Source organism: Salvia hispanica, chromosome 3 (assembly GCF_023119035.1).
Source record: "Salvia hispanica cultivar TCC Black 2014 chromosome 3, UniMelb_Shisp_WGS_1.0, whole genome shotgun sequence".
NCBI classification, from domain to species: domain Eukaryota; kingdom Viridiplantae; phylum Streptophyta; class Magnoliopsida; order Lamiales; family Lamiaceae; genus Salvia; species Salvia hispanica.
Window position 1 is genome coordinate 48,398,868 of NC_062967.1, and position 21,928 is coordinate 48,420,795.

Sequence of the window (21,928 nt, forward strand, 5' to 3'; positions counted from 1 at the left end):
CACTGTACGTGCTTCAAATTTAAGTAATAAACGATGAAGATAAAAAAGAATAATACAATTTATGTACATTTTCTCTAATGGAATAATACAAGTGCTTTAAAGTTAAGTATTTGCATATAGAGAACAACATGTTATTTATTATGAGTAGGTGGAGTAGGAGTGGAGTAGGGGATCCGGTCCGGTTATATATCTTATGCGAACTCCTTATGTGAGCAACAATCTCGTTTAACATACGTTTAGTATTGTTCGTTTCGATTTATATAGTATTTGGTTTGATTCAAATACATTATAAAATATTATTGAAATTTTAATTTCACATAATTCATTAAAATCAAAGTTCGATTTACTCATTTTCTCTATAATTTTAAATAAATTAATAAAATAATAATTTGATTTTTTCATGATTTTTTTAAATTAAAAATTTTAATAACATTTTTTAATATATTAAAGTCAAATTAAATATATACTAAATCAAAGCTAACAACAATAAACCCGTGTCAAACAAGAGTAGCGCTAACATAATAAGTTGGCAAAGAATGTAGCATAACATTCCTATGTGAATAAAAATTACGAATGGTGGTTGTGTGCTCAAGGTTTTTCCAAATATAGGGTCTGAAATTGATAAAAATACAATTCAATGCCATAAAAGATAAAGATTTCTTGCGAGGACCTCAGTGATTAAGTTTAGCTGTTTCGTTCACTCTTGATGTTTCCGGTTTCCCAATGCGTGCGCCAGCACAATGATGGGCCCCCCACCACCACGTGGACCGCCCATTTCGTTGTTTCTGCTCCTCGTCAAACCCAATGAATCGGAATTAACCAATTCTCTCCTAAATCTTGCAAAGGCAAGGAAAAAAGAAGCAAACCCCAATCAAAATCACAAATCCCAAGCTAATTAAAGGTGCAATATTACTCTTTAGAATCGATCTCATACAAAATTAGATGCGTTAAAATCGGCAATGAAAGGCTCATTTTCAGTCCCCGGCGACTACATCTACTTCAAGTCTCAGGTTCCTTTACATAAAATCCCGGTAAGCTCTGGTTTCCTTCCTCCTTTTGGGGATTTAAATATCGATTCACTATGAAACTGTACTCACTTATCTGTCTGATTTGCTTGATTGCTCAATTGGGGAATTTCTGGTTTCAGTTCTCAATTCTCATCTTAATTTTGGTGGTGAAGTAGTGTTTTGAATTTTTTGGATCGTCCATGATCACTGGTCTGAAGTTCTCTTTACGTGTTATTATTGAAGTTGAGATCTTTACTTAATTGATTGTCGTTTTGTCGAAAGTGTGATGCCATCAGTTTTTGAGCGGATTAGATTCGAGTTAATGGAATCATGTACATGCTAGTAAGGATTGGTATTGTCCATATTTAAGTAGAATTAGGGATGTTCTCCTTCTGTGCGGATTTGTCATAAGCAAAGAACGGATTTTATCACATTTTGGTGGTTCCCATATTTTTATGCCATGCTCTTTAAGGTTGAAATCATGGGAAAAATCTTGTCACATCAACACCCAATGATAACATTATCATGAATTGGAGTGAAAAGGTAGAAACAGGGACTGTCCAAATCCTCTTTCCATCTATAGAACGTGTGAAAAGAGTGTCCTTTTCCATCAAAGAAGAAAACACCTTTAATGAGTAACAAAGGCACTGCTGGGATGAAACTTCATATGAAGTTGTTCTTATCGGGATCTATTGTTCAATGGGAGGGGGGCACATTCAGCACAACCTTTATGATATTGGAATGTTCAGAAAGAAGTATAGGATAACCATGCTTAAAAATCTTCAGCTATTTGGCAGTTTTTTACTTTCTAATTCCTTTAGTGATGTTGGGTAATTATACTCCTAAATGTGATATGGAGGCACATTCACCCGTGTCATTTTCCATAACTGATGAGCATCTGTGAAGGACTACTATCTTGTTACTTATTAAGGCTAGCATATGCTATGCTTTTCTGGTTTTCTTATAGTTGACATTATTCATGAGAAGAATGAACTTTGTATTGGGCAACAGAAGTTAATAGTTTCTCAAATTTTCAATGTAGATTGGCTCAAAGCAATGGAGATATTACGATTTTGGTCCAAAATACGTGCCTCCTTTAATCTGCCTGCCTGGTATAGCTGGAACTGCTGATGTGTACTACAAACAAATCATGTCACTATCAAATAAGGTAATGAGCTCCAGATTACTCAAATATCAAACTAGTTTATGGTTGCTTGCAGACACTTAAGTGTTTTATTGAACGGATGCTGGATTCGGGAAACTGTGACATAAGATGAGTGGCCACAGTTCAATGAAGTACTTGTTTATCGTTGTACTTCACATCTGTGCTTTTTAGATAAAAGGACCCCCATACCTATATGATTTTATTACATATTTTGAATCATTCTTCATCCATTATTTATTCATACATTATACATCTATGAGCATTTGCTTGGTGTTAAACTTTCCCTTGTTGGCTGTCTTCCAGTCACATAATATACAGTGTGACCTAGGCGCTTGACTTTCATTACAATATCCACTTTAAACTACTCCTATAAGTTAAATGGTATTCTCTTCACAAGGTCCTATGCATACAGAGACTTCCCGATACCAATTTGCTTTCTCTTTCATGGTGACTGCACAGAACTTCCAGTGAATTTGCGTTTGCTACTTATGTAGGTGTCTATTTGTTATCTTTGTATTCAAACAAATATCTCTTACTTTAACTGTTTAGCATTCACTTATTTTCTGTATAAAGAAAAGAAACATGGATTAGAATTTGGAGGCAAGAAAAGTCAGAATCAAGAGCCATTTGGAAAAGAAAGCACGCCATACCCAATGGGCTCCCATGTCTGGATATCTCTTTGTTACTCGATCGTCTTAGTTTACAAGTCTCTAAGTTGTGACTTCGAGAATGTTAGCAAAAATGATGAGACAAGTTGACGAATATTGTGCAAATTTTATTCCAAGATACACTTCAATGTTTCAGATCTATTATTGTGAGATGGTCTTCCAATGCACTCCTGAAGCACATTTCGACTACAAACTACAATTATAGTAATAGGAAATTCAACACTTAAACCTGCATTATTAATTGATTATATGTCTCCATCATTCTATCTCACTGAAGTCAGTAAAAGCCTATTGAGTTTGCCCTTTTGAGATGTTTCTATTACTTCATGTTTATTTTCAAAATGCCTAGCTAATTCTCTCTCCCCCCCCCCCTGAAAATGCATCTAAATAGACACCTGGCGACTGAAAACTGTCCGTTTCTTAAATTACTAAAATTTCTATTGGCAAACAGTGCCCAGAAAATTTGGGTAACCTCTATGCATGAACTGTTGGGAGTAATGTACTATTGTACTGCAGAGATTGTATACTGCGTCATCAACGTGCATATTTAACTGTGTTAATGCACAACTTTCCAGCCTAGCTCCAGCTTAATTCCCGTATTTATTCTAGGGTTTAACTTCTGAGCAGAGAGATGTTATGCCTGTTTTTCCCATTGTTGATGCAGTTGTCTCTCCTTTTGAATTCTGTTGTGTGGTATTTACTTATTGGAATTTGAAGGTGATCTTCATTTGAGATGGTTTCTACGATGTTCTTTCACTTGGCTTAAAGTAAAATAACTTGTTCTTGATAAGGCCATTGATTTGATTTACTAATGTCTCAGGGTTATCGAGTCATATCAGTTGATATTCCCCGTGTATGGAATAATCAAGAGTGGATCCAAGCATTTGAGAAGTTTTTGGATGTTATTGATGTCCACCATGTAAGATGTCCTTAAAAATTGCACTCAATGGGCATTAGCATCCTTATGTTAATATAGATGAAAGGACAGAGATTCTGTCATACTTATATTAGATTGCAAGTCCATATTTTATGCTATGTTTGTGTTGAATATCATTTTGTACATAATGAGTTGCTGGCTAGAGTATTTCTCCTCTGGTTTCTTGTTCGCTTTCCCTACTTTCTTCTTGCTCATCATGAAGGGAAGAGTTTTCTTCTTGACCTCCAGATACATCTGTATGGCACATCACTTGGAGGGTTCCTGGCTCAACTTTTTGCTCAGCATCGTCCACGGAGAGTTAAATCATTGGTACTCTCAAACACGTTCTTGGAGACAAGTAATTTTTCGGCAGCCATGCCTTGGGCTCCCATGTATGTCATTAATGATGCTTTGATCCTTTTCGCTAGACAAGCTAGATCTAATATAATATTTGTTTGTTTTATGTTGCATTACTTCAACTTAATATTTCAGTTTCTGAAATGTTTCTATCTGAATTCTGAACTGGGTCTGTAATAATCTGGGCCTTAAAAGACCATTGTTGTCTACAAAAATATATTTTAGGTGTTTCAATGTTTTTAGGTTGGGGTAAGGTTGGGGTATCAACCATTATATATTAATAAGTACCAGTTTTGACATTTTTTATTATCAAATGAGGCACATTAACAGGTGTCAGTTGAAATGCTAATTCTGTAATTAGATTGTGACTTTTGCCTAGTATATCTTTTCTATCAATTGGCTTTATTTGCACTCCCACTTGGTGAAACTGCTGTATTGTCATTGTCACTACACATGCTTCTTCATCTTCATGTGCTGTCTGTTGTCCGTAACCTTATTATAATTTATGGAAAACTTAATTTTTGACAGTGTAGGCTGGGCCCCTTCGTTTTTACTGAAACGGTATGTCCTTACTGGAATCCGTGATGGTCCTCATGAACCTTTCATTGCAGATTCAGTGGATTTTGTTGTTGCACAGGTGAATAATTTTTAAAAGAATATGACAACTCGCGATGTCTTTCTGCTTGTAGCTTCAACTGTTGCTCTAATTTGTAACTTCTTATGCAAAAACTGTATGTGCTTGCTGGTTTCAGTTTGTGTTTGTTTTGGCACATATTTTTAATGATTATGTACGTCCAGAACTCCAGATGTTATAGATGTATTTTCTCCCTCAGTCTAATTTTACTCAAATAGTTCCATTGGACTTGTGTAGAAAAATTGGCTATCAAATAGTAATTGAGTTACTAGGCATTCCTAGAATAATAAATACACTTCATGTTAGTGGACAACCAACCTTGATAAAGGGAATATGTGAACAAGAATACCAAAGATTCACGATTTGGTCGCTTTAATCTTTATCATCCAGGCATATGAACAGCAAATTCTTTACTAAGGCGTGTACATTGACTTCAATGCAGGTTGAGACCCTTTCTAAAGATGACTTGGCCTCAAGGTTGAGTTTAACGGTGGATTCAGCATCAGTTGGACCACTTCGGCTTTCAGATACTTTTATAACAATAATGGATGTAAGTATACTGTCATTTGGTGTGTCTAGCGATGAAGACAAGCATGTGGTTGATTTTCAATGATGGTTCTTTATCCATAGAAATCTTTCTAACAAATAATTTCTGACGGAAAACTTGTCTAATCTTACCAATCCAAATCCTATTATTACACGGAAGAAGAGGCAATTCTTTTTTATCTCTTCTAAACAGATGTAGCAAATTTTATCCATCTAGGCTCACCTCACATCCAGGGTATGATATAGTTGAAGAGACACTAAAGAAACCAAATCTCAGTATACTTTGTTTGAAAGGAAATACAGAGCGAATGCTAGATTGAATATGCGAAGGAACATGTTAACATCATGATTTTCAACTACACCGTGGAAGTTTTGAATATTTTGCTAATTGGCAGTTTTTTACATATACTTTGTTCAAACAAAACTGGAGCCAGGGGTTTGGGGATATAATTTTAAAAATGTAGACTTCTTCTAGTGATTTTATAAATTCTGTACTTCCAGTAACATAATCTAAGCTAATTTTACTTTCCAAGCATCATTTAGTACTTTACTATTAGTGATATCATGTTTTCCATTTTCATTCTTTACTCCTATCCTTTTCAAATTCATTAAAATATTATCAAGATCAATGTATCACTTTTACATACTCTCTTTTATCTTAACAAATTTTGCTTCTTATAGTTATTTTCAGTTTTCTCTTCACTGGTTCTACCTTGAGTGTTTTAGCATTTATGGCCTGTTTACTTGAGGATTAGTCTAGATAGATAAAATTAGTATAGGCTAATCCCTTGTTTATAAGATGGATTGGAACTTTGGATATCCCCACGGCTCTTGAATTATGATTAATATCTATCATTTGAGCTTAAATTTGCTGGATCCATATCCCTTTGAAAGGATGGAGTGGATAAATCCTAGTAATGAGAATAAAAATACTGATTTACTATATCTTATCAATCATGAAAAGTAAAGTCACCTTAGAATCTATTTCAATCATGAAATTAAATTCTAGTCTTCTTAACTATTTGTTAGTTGCTTCCTAAACCCTAATCAATTAGGGTAATATTACAAACTTTTTTTTTTCTGAATTGTTATATTATTATATTTACTGTTTGGAGGTACATGGTTTTCCAAGTTGTATTTTTATATTTCCCCTTCATAATGATTCATGAAATTAGACAAGCATTCTTTAAATGTAGAGTATCTTCAAAAATTTGCACGAAGTTTGTTATTTACTTGTGTGTCTATGACAATCGGTCTGTCCATCCCAAGCGTGTGTCGCTCAGCTCTGCTGCATTGTAACGCCAGCTGATTCAGTGTGGCTGCAGCATAGAGTTGGAAAACTCTGAAAATCCAACATAAGATGCAATAAATTGTATTGTGGTTATATTTTCAGCTTTATAGCTTTTGATGTACCGGATCACGAATCAACTTGTGCTTATGTACACCATGAATAAAAGGCAACTTTACTGAATTCATGATTATTTCTTGTTTTGTTGAAGACCAATGACTTCTGTGCGGTTCCTCAAGAACTCAAGGATCAAGTGATTGAACGATATCCTGGTGCCAGACTAGCGAATCTCAAGTCTGGTGGAGATTTTCCTTTTCTTTCACGGCCAGATGAAGTAAATCTTCATCTTCAGGTATATACTAATTTTTGCTTATTCCATCCATACCAAATCACGATTTTTGAGACTATTTTACACTGTGGTCATAGCAATTGCATCTTTCAAAAGTAATCGAGCATTAACTTGATTAATCACAGCTACACCTGAGACGAGTTGGTGTTGAAGCCCAGCCAGAACTTGTCCAAGGCACCAATAGGGATGGTGCTGGTGAGAGTTCAAGTGACCAAAACAATGAACGAGGTGGTGTGGACGATGTCTCAAAAGACGAGACGAGGGACTACATTGGTGTCACAAATGAAAACAGTGTCGCCACAAATGAAAACGAATCACCTCTGGCTTTGGAAACTCCTTTTCTGGGTAATTTTGATAATGAGATTCTCAGGAATGTGCATTTATCTAATGATGAGTGATCGATGCACATGACCACTTATGCTGAAAGCTATGGCGACGAATCGGAGCTTTCGCATGAATATATCATTCTTAAAATTGCTCCATTTTGCATAGATTGTACATTAATAGGATACCAGTGTTGGGAATTTAAGCATTATTTGATGTATTATTTTGTACATTAATATTGAAGTTTTCTGGATAGGGGATGCTTGTCTTGAAATTTTATCATCCATTTTCTGTGTGAGAAACCAACATTTTCCTTTGTATAATCGTATTGTGCTCCTCTGCAATTTTCTAAATAAGCATGTTGCCATGATGAAAAACAATCCGCTCTCACACAACCCAAGTAACTATGATGGTTTAATGAAGACCTATACAGAGAAGTGGATTTATCATAAAAAATTCATAACCAAAATAGTTGATTTAAATGCGTATATTTACTCGTGAAATTTGAAGTTTGAATATATATTTTGAATGCAATAAGTATTTCAAGCAAATCTTAATGGTTGATATTAGTACAAAATTTGACCTTGAAACAATGAAATGGAGTATAACAAAAGAAAATAAGAGTTAGCGTAAATCCACATTAATTCTAGATATTTCTTTCATATTACTTCAACACTTATCAAATTTAATTTGTAAGGTTGAAATGATCAAATTATAAAAATGAAAAATAAAGGAAAGATTGAGAAAAAGGCCGACCCGCCCGAAAATTCACCAAATAGGGGGTCGAACAGTCAAACCCACGCAAAACCCGAATTAAATGCCATTTCTGTCTTCCCTCCTTCTATGAAAGCATCTGTTTCTCTATTTCTCTCAACAATCAACAACCAGAAATCAGGATCAACAACGTTATTTCGGGACTCTGATTGATCTCTCACAGAAGGAAGCAGTCTCGCCTTTAGAAACTATCGCCATGTCGATGTCTGATTCCGATACGTCGTCGCAGGGGAGCGAGTATAAGAATTTTCGCCAAATTAGCCGAGATAGTAAGTCAATTTTGCATCGCTGTGCCTAATTTCTACGACCTGTACGTATTTTCCGGAGAGTGTGTTAAAATTAGCTGGTTTGTGCATGTGATTGGGTTGAGTGTGGTTCTTCATTCGAGATTGATGCTTGTTAGTAAATCTTGCGGGAATTATTTTCAGTTTTCTTTCCGTTATTGTATTGGTGCCTTTGATTTTGTGGTATTTGTTATTGTGTATGACTTGATCTCGATGTAGTTGTATACTTTGATGTTGGATGTAGTGATCGTGTAACATCACTTAAATTATTTGGGAGGCGAAAATTGTTGTTGGATTTGAGGCTTGAAAACTGATTTAGATCAACTGAATAAAACCGCCAGCAAGTTTCCAGTGCTAATGATTGATGTATATATTCCTAAGATTATACTTAGCTTATAATTCTGCTTAGAGTTTCACTCGAGTCAGCGTGTTAAGGGCACCAAATTTCCTCAGTTTCTTTAAAAAATGTGGTCATTTTCAGATACTACTAGATATGGCTCTGTGATACTTATCGTAAACAGTCTTAGCACGGCTCTATTGTTAATTATCTTTTTCAAATTTGAGTATGCCACCGTAACGCTTTAACAAATGAGTTAGGATCTAGTATGCTATAGTTATGCTGTATCATTGGCAATGTTTCCTGTATTATCAGCACTCTTGATCATGAAGATTGAAGATACCTTGATAAGTAATGCAGGTCCCAAACTAGTTCACAACTTAGAGTTATGTCTTACCTTTAGACAATTAATTGAGACTTTGAGAGTTTTCTAATACTCTATTGATAGTTTTTAGATGTCAGCATCTCCTGTTATTCAAGATCATTACTTTCTGACACAAAAGGATATATTCTAGTTCATGAAATTTTATTTTTTGTTCAATACTTTTCTATGATCAGAAAGAATGTAAATTGATTACGGAAGGCATGGAAACCAAATAACCAATTGACATGGTAGAGCAGGATTTTCCTGTATCACACCATAGTATATTAGAAAGCACCTTTCTCAGAAAAAAAAGTATCGGCAGAAGAGGAGGCCTTTCCGGATGAAATCTTGAATAACCTAATAAGATAGAACATTTAATTCTCTTATATTCCATAAGGTGATGCATAGATGAAGAATGTCATTGAGCACCAGAACTTGAAAAGCTTTATCAAGGTCCAGTCTGAATCAGTTTTTTTGTGCTGGTCACTTGTAGGAACTGTGGGTTGCTATGAAAATTCTAATAAAACACCACTAGTAAAATGGCCAACTGAGCCTCTCTATGGTTTTTAGTGTCTGTTGATACATTGATTGCAGAATTGAATACCTTCCATGCTTCAATCTGTTTCAATCTTTTTAATGATTACTTGTAGCAGCTGTTGATCATTGATACTATAAAATCCCTGTTTAAGCACCACTTTTAAGATCCAATCTGAATCAGTTTTTTTGTGCTGGTCACTTGTAGGAACTGGTGGGTTGCTACGCAAATTCTAATAAAACACCACTAGTAAAATGGCCAACTGAGCCTCTCTATGGTTTTTAGTGCCTGTTGATACATTGATTTCAGAATTGAATACTAGGATTTGAATACCTTCCAAGCTTCAATCTGTTTCAATCTTTTTAATGATTACTTGTAGCAGCTGTTGATACTATAAATTCCCTGTTTAAGCACCACTTTTAAGATCCAATTCAAGCACCATTTCTTTTTTTACGTCTATTGATGCATTAGTTAAAGAATATCATTAAGCACCAGAAGTTAAAAAGCTTCAGAAGCTCCAGTCTGTATCAGTTTCTTTCTACTATCTACTTTTAGAAACAGTTGATCGCTAAAAAATTTCCTGTTAAAAATAACCAATAAGTTTGGAAAGTTGGAATTCAATCTTCCTATGGATCTTACATCTGTTGATGCATACATTAATGATCATTGAGCTTCAGTCTGTATCAGTTTTCTTACAACTGGTACATGTTAACTGATTAAAGTAGTTTAACTATTTTGTAGTTCATAATATCTGGTCCAGAAGTCAATTTTCCAATCTCCTTTATCAGTTTCTTATGACTTGTGTTGTGCTTGCTGATGTAATGGTGTGAGTAGTAGTTTGTTCTCTGAAAATATTTCTTAGTGGTGGTTATTTTTGAAGGATTGCATTTATATATTTTTTGTCTTGTGTAAGTTCTCAAAATTGGTAATTTCTGCTATGCCATATACAGGATTGTTATATGAAATGCTCCGATCAGCCAAAACAGGGGACTCAAAGTCGAGTTGGAAGGTAGAAAAGAATAAACATTTCTCTTGCATTCAGAAAATTGATAAGATTTTAGGAGTGGGTAATTGGGTTGGAGGATTACTTGGACTTCTCCTCTCCATCAATCCCTTACATCTGCATATATGTATATTGCCTAAGGCATCGAGTTTTTAAAATTAATCTATCATGTGATGCCCCTTTATCCCTAATTTTCTACAAGTTTGTCACCTCCATGTTCTGATACATTGACATGTAGGTACTCATTATGGACAAAATAACTGTTAAAATAATGTCTTACGCATGCAAGATGGCAGATATCACAGAGGAAGGAGTTTCATGTAAGAAATACCCAACACTATTGTTTTCTTGTTGCTCTCATACATCTATGCCATGATCTTATCTTTATACATTACAAGGTGTTATTGTTCATAGTGTATTTATTAATGTGAGTGCTTGTATGTTGCTTGTAAAATGTTTCAATAATATGCATGTAACCCCTGTATAAAACTCAGTACAAGACCAATAATTGATACTTTGATAATTTAATAATCTAACAACAACAACTACATTAATACCACTACTATTTCAGGCAATGATTTGAACAGTTATAGTCAACTCTCATTGTAAAGATAGTGAATATAAATATTGATTATGATATTCACAGAACAAAACCTGTTGAAACTTACCTTCTTATGAAAGCAACTTCAAATCCATATTCTTTACTGTTTAAACGTCTAACCAAATACTTCAGGTACTAAATGTCTCTTTGTGCTAGCTATTTGGTGAGTTACTTTACTGTTTGCCCTTTATAATTTACATGCCTGTCAGCCTGTACCATCCTTGTACCTTTATGTAATTTCTCTAATTTGTGCATTTAATACCATTTTATAATAACATATTTTATGGCTTGCTATGAAAACAGTCAGACGTATTATCTGTATGCTTAGACCAATAGAAAAGCTTTGGATGTGTAGAGGTCCTTTGGTCCATGCAGTTTTGATTTATTATAAGTTGGTGGAAGCATTATATCTGGACTCCATGTCTAGTGTAATCTTTAACTTCATTTTTCTGGAAAGAAGAAACATGTATTTGATTGATTCCTAATTGCAATTCACTTCTTTTAGTAGTACTATTTTTTATGGAACAAAAAGTAGCATATGATTGTCTAATGTTTGAAAGATTCACTTTGATACAAATAAATGCAATAAATTCTTTAGATAGAGGAAGTAACAATTTCTCTGAACTGTTGCAGTGGTGGAAGATATACACAAACGAAGGCAACCTTTGCCCTCCATGGATGCCATATATTTCATCCAACCAACCAAAGAAAAGTGCGTGAGTTCACTTTTTTTTATCATCTGACTTTGGTTTTGGCATCACCCTGATAGTTACCGGACTCAGAGCATCCTTAAATGAATGTTATTCATCATATATCAATTATCCTTTTTCATTTTCTTCTTCTAACTATTATTTATGCTACTGAGTGACAATGAATTAACATGTAGATTTATAACATTTTGTAGCTTTGTAGTGCATGATTTTGTTAGCAGCAATTATAGAATTGGTGATCTAAAAGCAGGCCGTTTGAAGCACTGTGGCATGTGGTGCTCGTCTTTCTAGCGATGGTCATCCTTCAGTATATTTCGGAGAAATCTACCAATTTCTTCCATTTTGTCTTGCCTTAGATCATAATGCATTTGTGCTGCCTTCAGTTAGGATAGCAAGTATGAAAGTTACAGTTCTGACTTCTGAGCTAGCAGCATCGTAATATCTTGTTTGTTTGATGATAGTATTGAGTTGTAGGTGCAGTAGTTTTAAAAATATGGAAGTAGCAGCACTTTGGTGGCATTCTAATACCACTAGTTTGATATAGTAGTCGCTTATATCTGGAAGATAAATGTTGGAGTACTAGATAGTAGATACCATTATCTTTTACCATATGATAAGTGTTGCACATTAAAGCAGGAAGGGTTAGTTTACTGAACTTAATCTGGTTTTATGACTATGAGTCATGACTTATGTGAGATATCATGCTTCCTGCTGGGGTGAAAAACGAAACCAACTAAGAAAAGTCACATCGTAAATTGTAGGTGCACCATGCAATTTGCTCTAGCTAAATTGTAAAGAACACAAAATCTAGGTGGGCATTTTGAGTGAGTGCATAAGACATGCAACCTCCTTGCATTTAATCACAATATGTCCATATAGAAAGAGATTTTTCTCACAGATTGAGACACTTGAACAAATTTCTATTTGATATTCTTTTTCATCAATCACTGAGAATGCAATGATCTTAGGAGTATTATGTAAATACAAGGTGGTACGGTAGTGTTTATAACAGCAGGGGCAAGTGCTGACCCTATTAGGCCCCTTGACTAGGTAAAAATGCAAAAATCTTGTGTATCCTAAACAAGCTTCAGGCCTTCTATTCTCGGTTTAAACCTGCCAAGATGTGATATTCTTTTGTATTTTTCTTGTAATATGACCTATGTACAAAGAGCTGAGAGGTTGCATTTTCTAATTTCTACCCACTAATATTATTGTAATAGGTTTTGCTCAACCTTTTCCAATATTTATTGCCCAATGCGGTAGTTATCAGCACTGCAATGTTGTTTACGCATGTAAAGGGTTTTTTAGTTTTTACATAGGCTATTTGGAGGTTGCCCAAGCTGGAAGATCGTAACTACATCCAAAACTTTTTTCAGGAAAGACGCATGATATAGGCAACTTTTAATTCCTTGCTTGGCCCTTCACAAATAGCGCTCTTTTTCCTCGTTGAATTTGGATAACCAATGTACTTTATATGGTTTAAAATGTGCTTTTGCTTGGTGCGAGGCACCCAGAAATTGCTCTTGAGCACCTCACCTTGTTCGAACTGGGCGGATGCCTCGAACCTGCTGAGGCACACCTGCATTTTTCTTCTTCCTTTTTTTTCCTGGTTTTGAAGGACGAAAATTGAATGGGCTTCTCTCTTGCCTCAGTTTGAAGGGGGCTGTTAAAACAGCCTCAATAAACAAATTAAAAGTAAAAAAGTAAGTTCCTGAATGCTAAACCTAAAGAAAATGAGAGAACTCTCTCTCGCGCGCGCGCTGCATCGTGGACATTTGATTATGGATAATAATTATTTAACCTTTTAGATTTTGAAGCCATTAGTAGTCATGAGCTTATATGTTTTACTCCCTCTGTCCACCAATACACGTCCCATTTTACCATTTTTGTCCGTCCACCAATAAAAGTCTCATTTGCTTTTTTACGACTTTTGGTAATGGACCCCACATTCCACTAACTTTATTTCACTGACATTTCATTATAAAACCAATATATAAAAGTAGGACTCACATTTCAATAACCCTTTACATTCACTTTCCACAACATTTCTTAAACCCGTGCCCAGTCAAACTTGGCCTTATATTGGTGGACGGAGGGAGTATTGTTTTTCTCATATATTTGCCGTACTTAGTTTTTACGTGTTCTATTAGGCATAATTTTCATGTGTATCACGATTTCTGCCTTGGTGTTACGCTTTGGACTGCCTCGAGGCTTATGCCTCGCGGGGTCACTGGAAAATGTCTGGGGACTTAAAACCTTGGTACTTTGGCTATATTGATAGGAAACACTCAAGTGTTTTTATTTGTTTGCATTTTGTGGTAAAATGCTCCGTGAGCTTTGTTACTTTGTATATCAAAGCTCTGCAGTTCAAGCCTGGGGAGGGTTGGTAATTACTTGCTCTTTGGAATTTCATACTTCTGATGCTAATTACACAGTAAATGTTGTGGCTGCTAGCATAGTCCATACAGTTCCCTACTAGTTTTTTTGAATGTTTTTGCTTGCAAAGTTCTTCTAGATAACTTTTAGTTAATGTTTTCTTTTCTTTATATGCCTCTAGTTCTTGCTCTTATCCTTCATTTTCTTGATGGTGCAGCATCGTCATCTTCCTGTCTGATATGTCTGGAAAATCGCCATTGTACAGAAAGTATGTCAAATGTTCCATTTCTATTTCATTAGGTGTTCCTCTACTGTTTTATGGATTCCTTCCAACTAACATTTGTGGAGTTATCTGCGTCTATTGCTATAGAAAAAATATTGGGCTCATCATCTCTCTGTTTTATCTAATTTATTTTTAATCTGCCTTCAGGGCATTTATCTTCTTCAGTTCACCTGTTTCCCGCGAATTGGTGGCCCAAATAAAGAAGGATGGAAGTGTTTTATCTCGCATCGGTGCCTTAAGAGAGGTTACCCGATTTTCGTCCTTTCTTTTCTGTCTGTGTCCATACAAATTACTAGCGGTAGATCTAGTATTTGTTCTTATTTGAATCTGAAATGTACAGATGAACTTGGAATATTTCGCTATAGACAGCCAGGTATACAATCATTTATACTTTTGTGTTAGTTCTTGTAAAATAAGTCATGCTATATCAGAGGGGGGCATTCAGATCCGTGTATTTTAAACTGTTCCTGCTGCATGGTGATAACTACAACATTAAATGGAACGGATTCATTTAATAATTGGCTAATACAAATACTTCAGGGTTTCATCACTGACAATGAGAGAGCCCTTGAGGATCTCTTCGGGGATGAAGAAAGCTCTCGCAGAGGTGATGCATGTTTGAATGTGATGGGGTCACGAATAGCTACAGTATTTGCTTCTTTGAGGGTACGTCATCTTAAACCTAAATGTTGGCCCACTTCATTAGCAATTTCAGAGTGAAGACCTCTATTATATTGTGATGTGACAGGAGTTTCCATATGTGCGTTACCGTGCTGCTAAATCCCTTGACCCTAATACAATGACCACTTTTCGTGATCTAATTCCGACAAAGCTTGCTGCTTCTGTATGGAATAATCTGATGAAATATAAAGCCAATCTTCCTAACTTTCCCCAGTTAGAGACATGTGAGCTGCTAATCTTAGATAGATCAATAGACCAGGTTTGTAGCTATCTATTTCCTTCCCTATATCTCAATTACTCTCGAATCCAGTTTACCTTTTCATGTATGACATGCTTATGATTCTGTTCAGATCGCTCCTATTATACATGAATGGACATATGATGCCATGTGCCATGATTTACTGAATATGGACGGAAATAAATACATCCATGAGGTAGTGTTTCTGAGGTCTTACCAGTCTGTTATATTACAATTCGGAAGTTCCTCAATCATGTTAAGTAATCATATTGGTCAGGTTCCAAGCAAGACAGGTGGTCGCCCTGAGAAGAAGGAGGTTCTTTTAGAGGATCACGACCCTATCTGGTTAGAGCTCCGACATGCACATATAGCTGATGTATGTATGGAGAATCCTCCTTCTATATATTTTATGATAAAGTTTTGCAGAGATTTGTCTCACTTGCTATATTTACTTTTATCAATTATCAGGCAAGTGAGCGGCTGCATGAGAAAATGACAAACTTTGTGTCTAAAAATAAGGCTGCACAAATTCATGGTTCAAGGTTGGTTAATATATATTTTGGCTGCTTTCTAAAAAATTTGGTCCATCTAACCAATGTCAACTTTTAATTTGAAATAGTCTTAGATCACCGACAATTTACTTGTTGGGGAGATCAATATTTAATCTGTCAACTTATCATTAAATATATTATCTTATTACTTTACTAGGGACTTTTAACCTTCGTTTATGTTTCTGCTGCCTGTTTCGGTATTTATCTTTTTTATGTTGTTAAGATATATGGCTATACTTAGGTCTGGGTAGCTATTTCAATGCGAATATCTAAGACTATTGTTTTAGCTAGGATTTAACCTTAAACATTACATGGCTGACATTTTCAATGATGTTGTCTTATGTCAACTGGAACTATTAACCTCGGTCCCTTGTAATCCCCCCCCCCCCTATTTGAATGTGGATTAAAATTGTTTTGGTGTTCTTGGGTTGAATTAAAGAGCTGAGGGTTTTGCATATCTTTGTTTTTTCTATTTAAAGTTATGTTGTGCTGTGTGTGTATGAGTTTGTCATGTTATCACTTAAAGTTGTACCAATTTGTAGCAGGACAGGACATAACACTGCTCTGAGACTTTGAACCATCCAAGTATAGAAAAAAGTGAACACATTCAGTTATATGGCTATATTTTCATTTACCTAACAACCTTAATAATCCTAAAAGTTATTGTCTTTCTTTTTCATGCTTCTGTATTGTGGTAATGATATAAAAATATATATGTCCTGCCCTGGTATTATGTATATCTATTATGCGAGTTAAATATGCAGATCTGGTGGTGAATTGTCTACTCGGGACTTGCAAAAGATGGTTCAAGCTTTGCCTCAGTATAGTGAACAAATTGAAAAGCTCTCTCTCCATGTTGATGTGAGTATATTTTATCATCTTCTGTCATCGTCACTCAAGTCCACATGTATTATGACTTTGGCAGAAAGTGTTGCTAATGAGTACTGGTTAAAGCTAAATGGCATATGTTGGGTCGTTTTGATTGCATTTTGAAGCTCGACAAAAAAAATATGTAATCCGATTCTTGGAGAAGCAAATAAGTTACAGAAAAATTACTTCTATAGTTCTATTTTTGTTTCTGGGTTAAATCAAAATACTTCTGTTTTTGTTTCTGGGTTGACTGAAACTATGTGTTTCTTCAGATTGCAGGAAAAATTAACAAAATTATCAGGGAATCTGGGCTTAAAGATGTTGGTCAACTAGAGCAGGATCTTGTTTTTGGAGATGCAGGAACCAAGGATATTATTAACTTTCTTAGAACAAAAGAGGTGAGTTGCATTTTATACTTTCTGCTGAAAATGTGAAGAACCTTAGCTGTTGTTGACGGATTGTAATTTATATTGGTCAATTGTTGCAGGATGTGTCGCGTGAATATAAATTGCGATTATTGATGATTTATGCTGCCGTATACCCTGAGAAGTTTGATGATGATAAAATCTCAAAGTTAATGGAGGTTAGTGCTAACTTCGAATTTTTATTTCAATAGTCCAGGGGCTGTGACATGTGCCTTATAACCTTGTGGATGTGAACTCTTAATTGTTAATCTTAGATTCTTAACTACAGCAGATGGTATCACACTCCAGTGGTTGTTATATTCTTTCGTGTAGGGATAACCTTCTTATTAAGTTTATGTTCACATGCATGTTTACATATGGATCACCGGTGTGTTCATTTTTGCATGAGAAATATTGCATGTTCTACATAAACATGCATTTTCTTGAGATGAAAAAAAAAGTCTGGTGACCCTAAAATCCCAGGGACATGCCTTGACAACATAGTTCGCCTTCCCAACCAAAGGTGATTTCTTAATAAGGAATTTTTAGACCTTCAGCAAAAAACGGCTAAAGAGTTACTTACATATGTTGATGGCTAATATATGCATTTAGCTATTCATATGTAACCTTGATAAATGTAATGCCTTAGCCTTAAAATAATTTTCTTATAAGGAACCTGGAATCATGATACAAGTACAACTGGAATCATGATACAACTATAGAAACAACTACTGTCTCAAAAATGATCTGTACCATCTTTCTCACTATACACATCATCAAGAATTAGTCGCGAAAACTCATGCTGTTACTTTGAGAGACCTACTTTTAGGTCACCTTTTTAAAACTGTTGAAAAACATTATGAAGGCTGAATTAGTGCTGCTTAAAGTCTTCCCTTTAGCATAAGATACTATAAAAAGTTCTGGACTTGACTTTGTATTTTGCTTTAATTTTCATATTCTTGCCTCTTGCTCTTTTTGTTTATTTTTATTTTATTTTATTTTGTTGCATACAGGTAGCTGTATGTTTTTAAGTCTATACATTCCTAGAGGTGGTTCTTGTGGCTGAAGCTATTAAGCAATTTGGTAAAGCTTTAATATGAAAACTAATATCATGTTACAAAAAATGCAGCTGGCTAAACTAACACCAGATGATGCGACTGCGGTTTATAATATGAGATTGCTAGAATCATCTTCAGATCCCAAAAAGAGCTCACTTGCACCATTTTCTCTTAAGTTTGATGCCCACAAGGTAGTGAATACAAAAGTTGTTTTGCTTTAGTATCCATGCACATCATAGTGAAGTTAATTTCATATTTCCTTGTTTGCAGAAGAAGCATGCTGCTCGAAAAGACAGAGCTGGTGAAGAAGTGACATGGCAATTATCACGTTTTTACCCCGTTATAGAGGTAAAATTACAGTTTACGAATGCCACTGTTTTCTTCAAACAAGCTAATCAATAAAACAGATGAACAATTATAGGAACCTCTCTCTCTTTTGAGCCTTCTATTGGTAGAATGGACCATCACTGTGGTAACTCAATGACTTGCCTCAGCCAGTTATACTGCTTACTTAATGAGCTTCAAAATTCCATGAATTCTTATAGCAACCTGCTTGTTAGAATGGATTCAAATGTACTTATCTCAGACTAATATGTTGAATTGGTTTAAATTTCAATAACAATATGAAGATTATATGTATTCAGGGCCATAATTGGTTGATTTATTCTCTCATAATTATTAGGGGTGGGAATACGTTTATCCGTGGATATCCGACCCGAAAAAACCGGGTACTCAAACCCGAAAATCATCTAAAATGTCCACCCGATACCCGACCCGATATATTTTTGGGTAATCCAATACCCGCCCCCGGGTATTCAAACCCGAAAAATTGGGTACCCAAATACCTCACTCTTTACATGTGTTAATAACTAAATTTTTTTTCAAATTATAATTATATTTATATAACTATAGAAAATATTTAAATAGACTAATATCTTTAATGTTGCCTTTATTTTGTAGTATAAAAATATAAAAAAAATGGGTCACTTTTATTTTAAAGTACACGATTATATTTATAAGGATCGGTTATGTAAGTAAAACATTAAAAGTTACACATTTAATTAAAATGTAGAAGCACTGAAGCAGTGACCTAGTGTAAGAGAGATTGACTTATTTATACTAGGAGTATAAGTTTAGAGAAAGTTATAATTAGTAAATAAATTAGCCCGGCTCTTGAAGCCCGAAATGACTAAACCTAATTTATAAAAATACTTGAAATAATAAATCGGGTATTCGGGTAATTCCCGATGCCCATTCAGGTTACCCAATACCCGAATTATCTTAAATTTCAATACCCAATCCCATAAAAGTGGATATTGGATACCCAATACCGGGCGGGTATCAGGTCGGGTACGGGTAAACCCAATACCCGATATCCGTATTCCCACCCCTAATAATTATGATTAAAGTTTGCAAAGTAAATAAGGACCTGACCCTGTCATGCTCTGGTAGCTTGAATTAAAAATTGCAATATAGAAATTTATAGCAACCTATTAAAAATTGCTCTGGTTTGTGTATGCATTATAAGGTGTCTAGTGATGAAAACTAGTGGTAATACATGTTGGACTGCCATGTGAAGTCTATTGTAACCATATTGTCTGACTAATCTGTTCCCAATGCCGTGCAGGAGCTTGTAGAAAAACTAAGTAAAGGCGAACTACCTAGGAATGATTTTCCGTGTATGAATGAACCTAGTCCTACTATTCATGGATCCTCTCATGCTTTAACAGCAAGGTCAGGTAGCATGCCAGCACCTCATTCAAAGAGATCAAGAAGAACAGCTACATGGGCTCGTCCACGGAACTCTGACGATGGGTATTCAAGGTATCTACGGAGTCTTGATTTTGTTAATTGACTCAGTTTGTCTCCTATGGTTTTTGTAATATAAAAGTTGGCTTTATTGGTTTCTGAAAAATGTCTAGTGCTGTATTTTAAAGTTAAAAAAACTTGCGCATTTTGCCTTTCAACTTTTTGTTGCTCTGCCTGATGCTTGCCCATCATTTCACCTTGAAATTATATTGTTTGACGTGCCTTTTTTTTTGTAGTGATTCAATTTTAAGGCATGCTTCTTCTAGTGATTTCAAGAAGATGGGTCAACGGATTTTTGTGTTTATTGTAGGTGGGGCAACCCGTTCTGAGGTAATATATAAGTTGTGCTCTCTCTCTGTGTGTGTTTCTGGATCTCTCTCTTGTTTCTGAAATTTGTTTCTGCAGTTACGAGCTTGTCACAAATTATCAACAAAGTTGCAGAGAGAAATTGTTCTAGGATCATCCAGTCTCGATGATCCCCCGCAATTTATCACGGTAAAAGACTTCATTCTTTTCTATTATGCATTCATCTCCTTTTTTTTGTGTTACTACATTCACCGGGAATGTGTATTGAGTTCATGAGACAATGAATCTACTCCTAGGTCTGGTGTCTGATTCTTAGATGAGTCCTTGGCTAGCATGTTTTGTCTGTAGAATTGAATAGTCGATATGGTAGGAATATGCATAGGATTGAATTCACAATATAAGTTGCGCTGAAGTGGATGATTGTATGTGTTCCTTATTCATGATTTCTATTTCAGTAGATTAACTAATTATTTACGAACAGACTTTGCGTTCTGCATTCGCTTTGGTTTTAAACCTGTTGAAATGATTGCAACTGTGTCTATTAGAAGATTGCAGATTTACTATATAAATCAACATGATTGTATGATCGTTAACCTTAAGTAGAATGCCCTGATTCCATTCTCTATTTTACAGAAGCTAAAGTTACTGAATGCAAATGAGTTGTCGTTGGACGATCTCCAGATCTAGATATTTACGGGTGGTGAAGCTGGATATGCTTTGCAATTGTAATCATATAACAAAGTACTATCATGCTGCGTTCCACAATTCTTCTATTTACTCTCACCGTGTACAAAATGGGTCTGTGGCAGTTGTGTTGTACTAACTTATTTGTTGAGGCTTTCTGGAAATCCATGGTGTATGACAGCGTAAGTATACATTCTTTGAATATCGCAATTTCTGATTGCCTATGAATGTCACTCTTTTTCTCTAGCTAATTATTTACAGTTAACCCCACCTCGCTTCGTTGTGGATCATTATAATGCCAAACCACAAACAATAGCAGCATGTTCATAATTGAAACTCTATGTCCGACTAGGTATGTGAGTTTTGGTCGAAACACATCCCTTGCATTGTTCACGCACGATTCAATATTATCCATAATCAATTATCACTGAGAATTTGAGAACTAACTTTTCACTAACTTTTTTCTATTGTTCTTTTTTTTTTTATTATAACCACTAATTAAATTTACAAATAAACAGAAAATACTAATTTTTTCATTAAACAAGTAATTTTATAAGTAAAAGATAGGAGTAAAACTTTATAATTATTGGCATTCTGCCGTCACTGGAAATAAATTACTGCTACTATCAGTAATCTCTAAACATATTTTTGTCCCTTTCTTCTTTCTCTTCAACTACACCCTTCTATCTATTTCATTTTTCTTCATCACTCACGCCTCACCTCTGAACCGATAACCATCTTTCAGCTTACCTAGTCTACTCCGTCTCTCAGGACCAACAAGGGGTAGTAAAAGAATATTCCAAATT

At 35.1% G+C, this 21,928-nt stretch overlaps 2 protein-coding genes across 3 annotated transcripts; both read left to right on the plus strand.

Moving 5' to 3' along the window:
• The first annotated feature begins 706 nt into the window (after nucleotides 1-706).
• On the plus strand, nucleotides 707-7,591 carry LOC125216467 (maspardin). 2 transcript variants are annotated; one of them, XM_048118183.1, is made up of 8 exons: nucleotides 707-1,031; nucleotides 2,050-2,175; nucleotides 3,661-3,759; nucleotides 4,006-4,148; nucleotides 4,647-4,750; nucleotides 5,190-5,297; nucleotides 6,793-6,933; nucleotides 7,056-7,591. In XM_048118183.1, exons 2-8 carry the CDS (start codon nucleotides 2,138-2,140, stop codon nucleotides 7,326-7,328), a joined length of 906 nt encoding a protein of 301 aa, XP_047974140.1. In that variant the 5' UTR covers nucleotides 707-1,031; nucleotides 2,050-2,137; the 3' UTR covers nucleotides 7,329-7,591. The 2 variants fall into 2 exon arrangements, with proteins under 2 accessions (XP_047974140.1, XP_047974139.1); XM_048118182.1 differs by having other exon boundaries at nucleotides 708-1,031; nucleotides 4,642-4,750.
• Nucleotides 7,592-8,049: 458 nt separating this feature from the next.
• Nucleotides 8,050-21,368, plus strand: LOC125215066 (SNARE-interacting protein KEULE-like). The gene is made up of 21 exons (XM_048116372.1): nucleotides 8,050-8,297; nucleotides 10,499-10,557; nucleotides 10,790-10,871; nucleotides 11,786-11,864; nucleotides 14,456-14,506; nucleotides 14,669-14,765; nucleotides 14,862-14,894; nucleotides 15,062-15,187; nucleotides 15,270-15,461; nucleotides 15,553-15,636; nucleotides 15,718-15,816; nucleotides 15,909-15,982; nucleotides 16,756-16,852; nucleotides 17,134-17,259; nucleotides 17,349-17,444; nucleotides 18,395-18,514; nucleotides 18,594-18,671; nucleotides 19,951-20,147; nucleotides 20,369-20,462; nucleotides 20,538-20,627; nucleotides 21,072-21,368. The coding sequence occupies exons 1-21, from the start codon at nucleotides 8,225-8,227 to the stop codon at nucleotides 21,123-21,125; spliced, it is 2,001 nt and encodes a 666-aa protein (XP_047972329.1). The 5' UTR covers nucleotides 8,050-8,224; the 3' UTR covers nucleotides 21,126-21,368.
• Nucleotides 21,369-21,928: the final 560 nt, after the last annotated feature.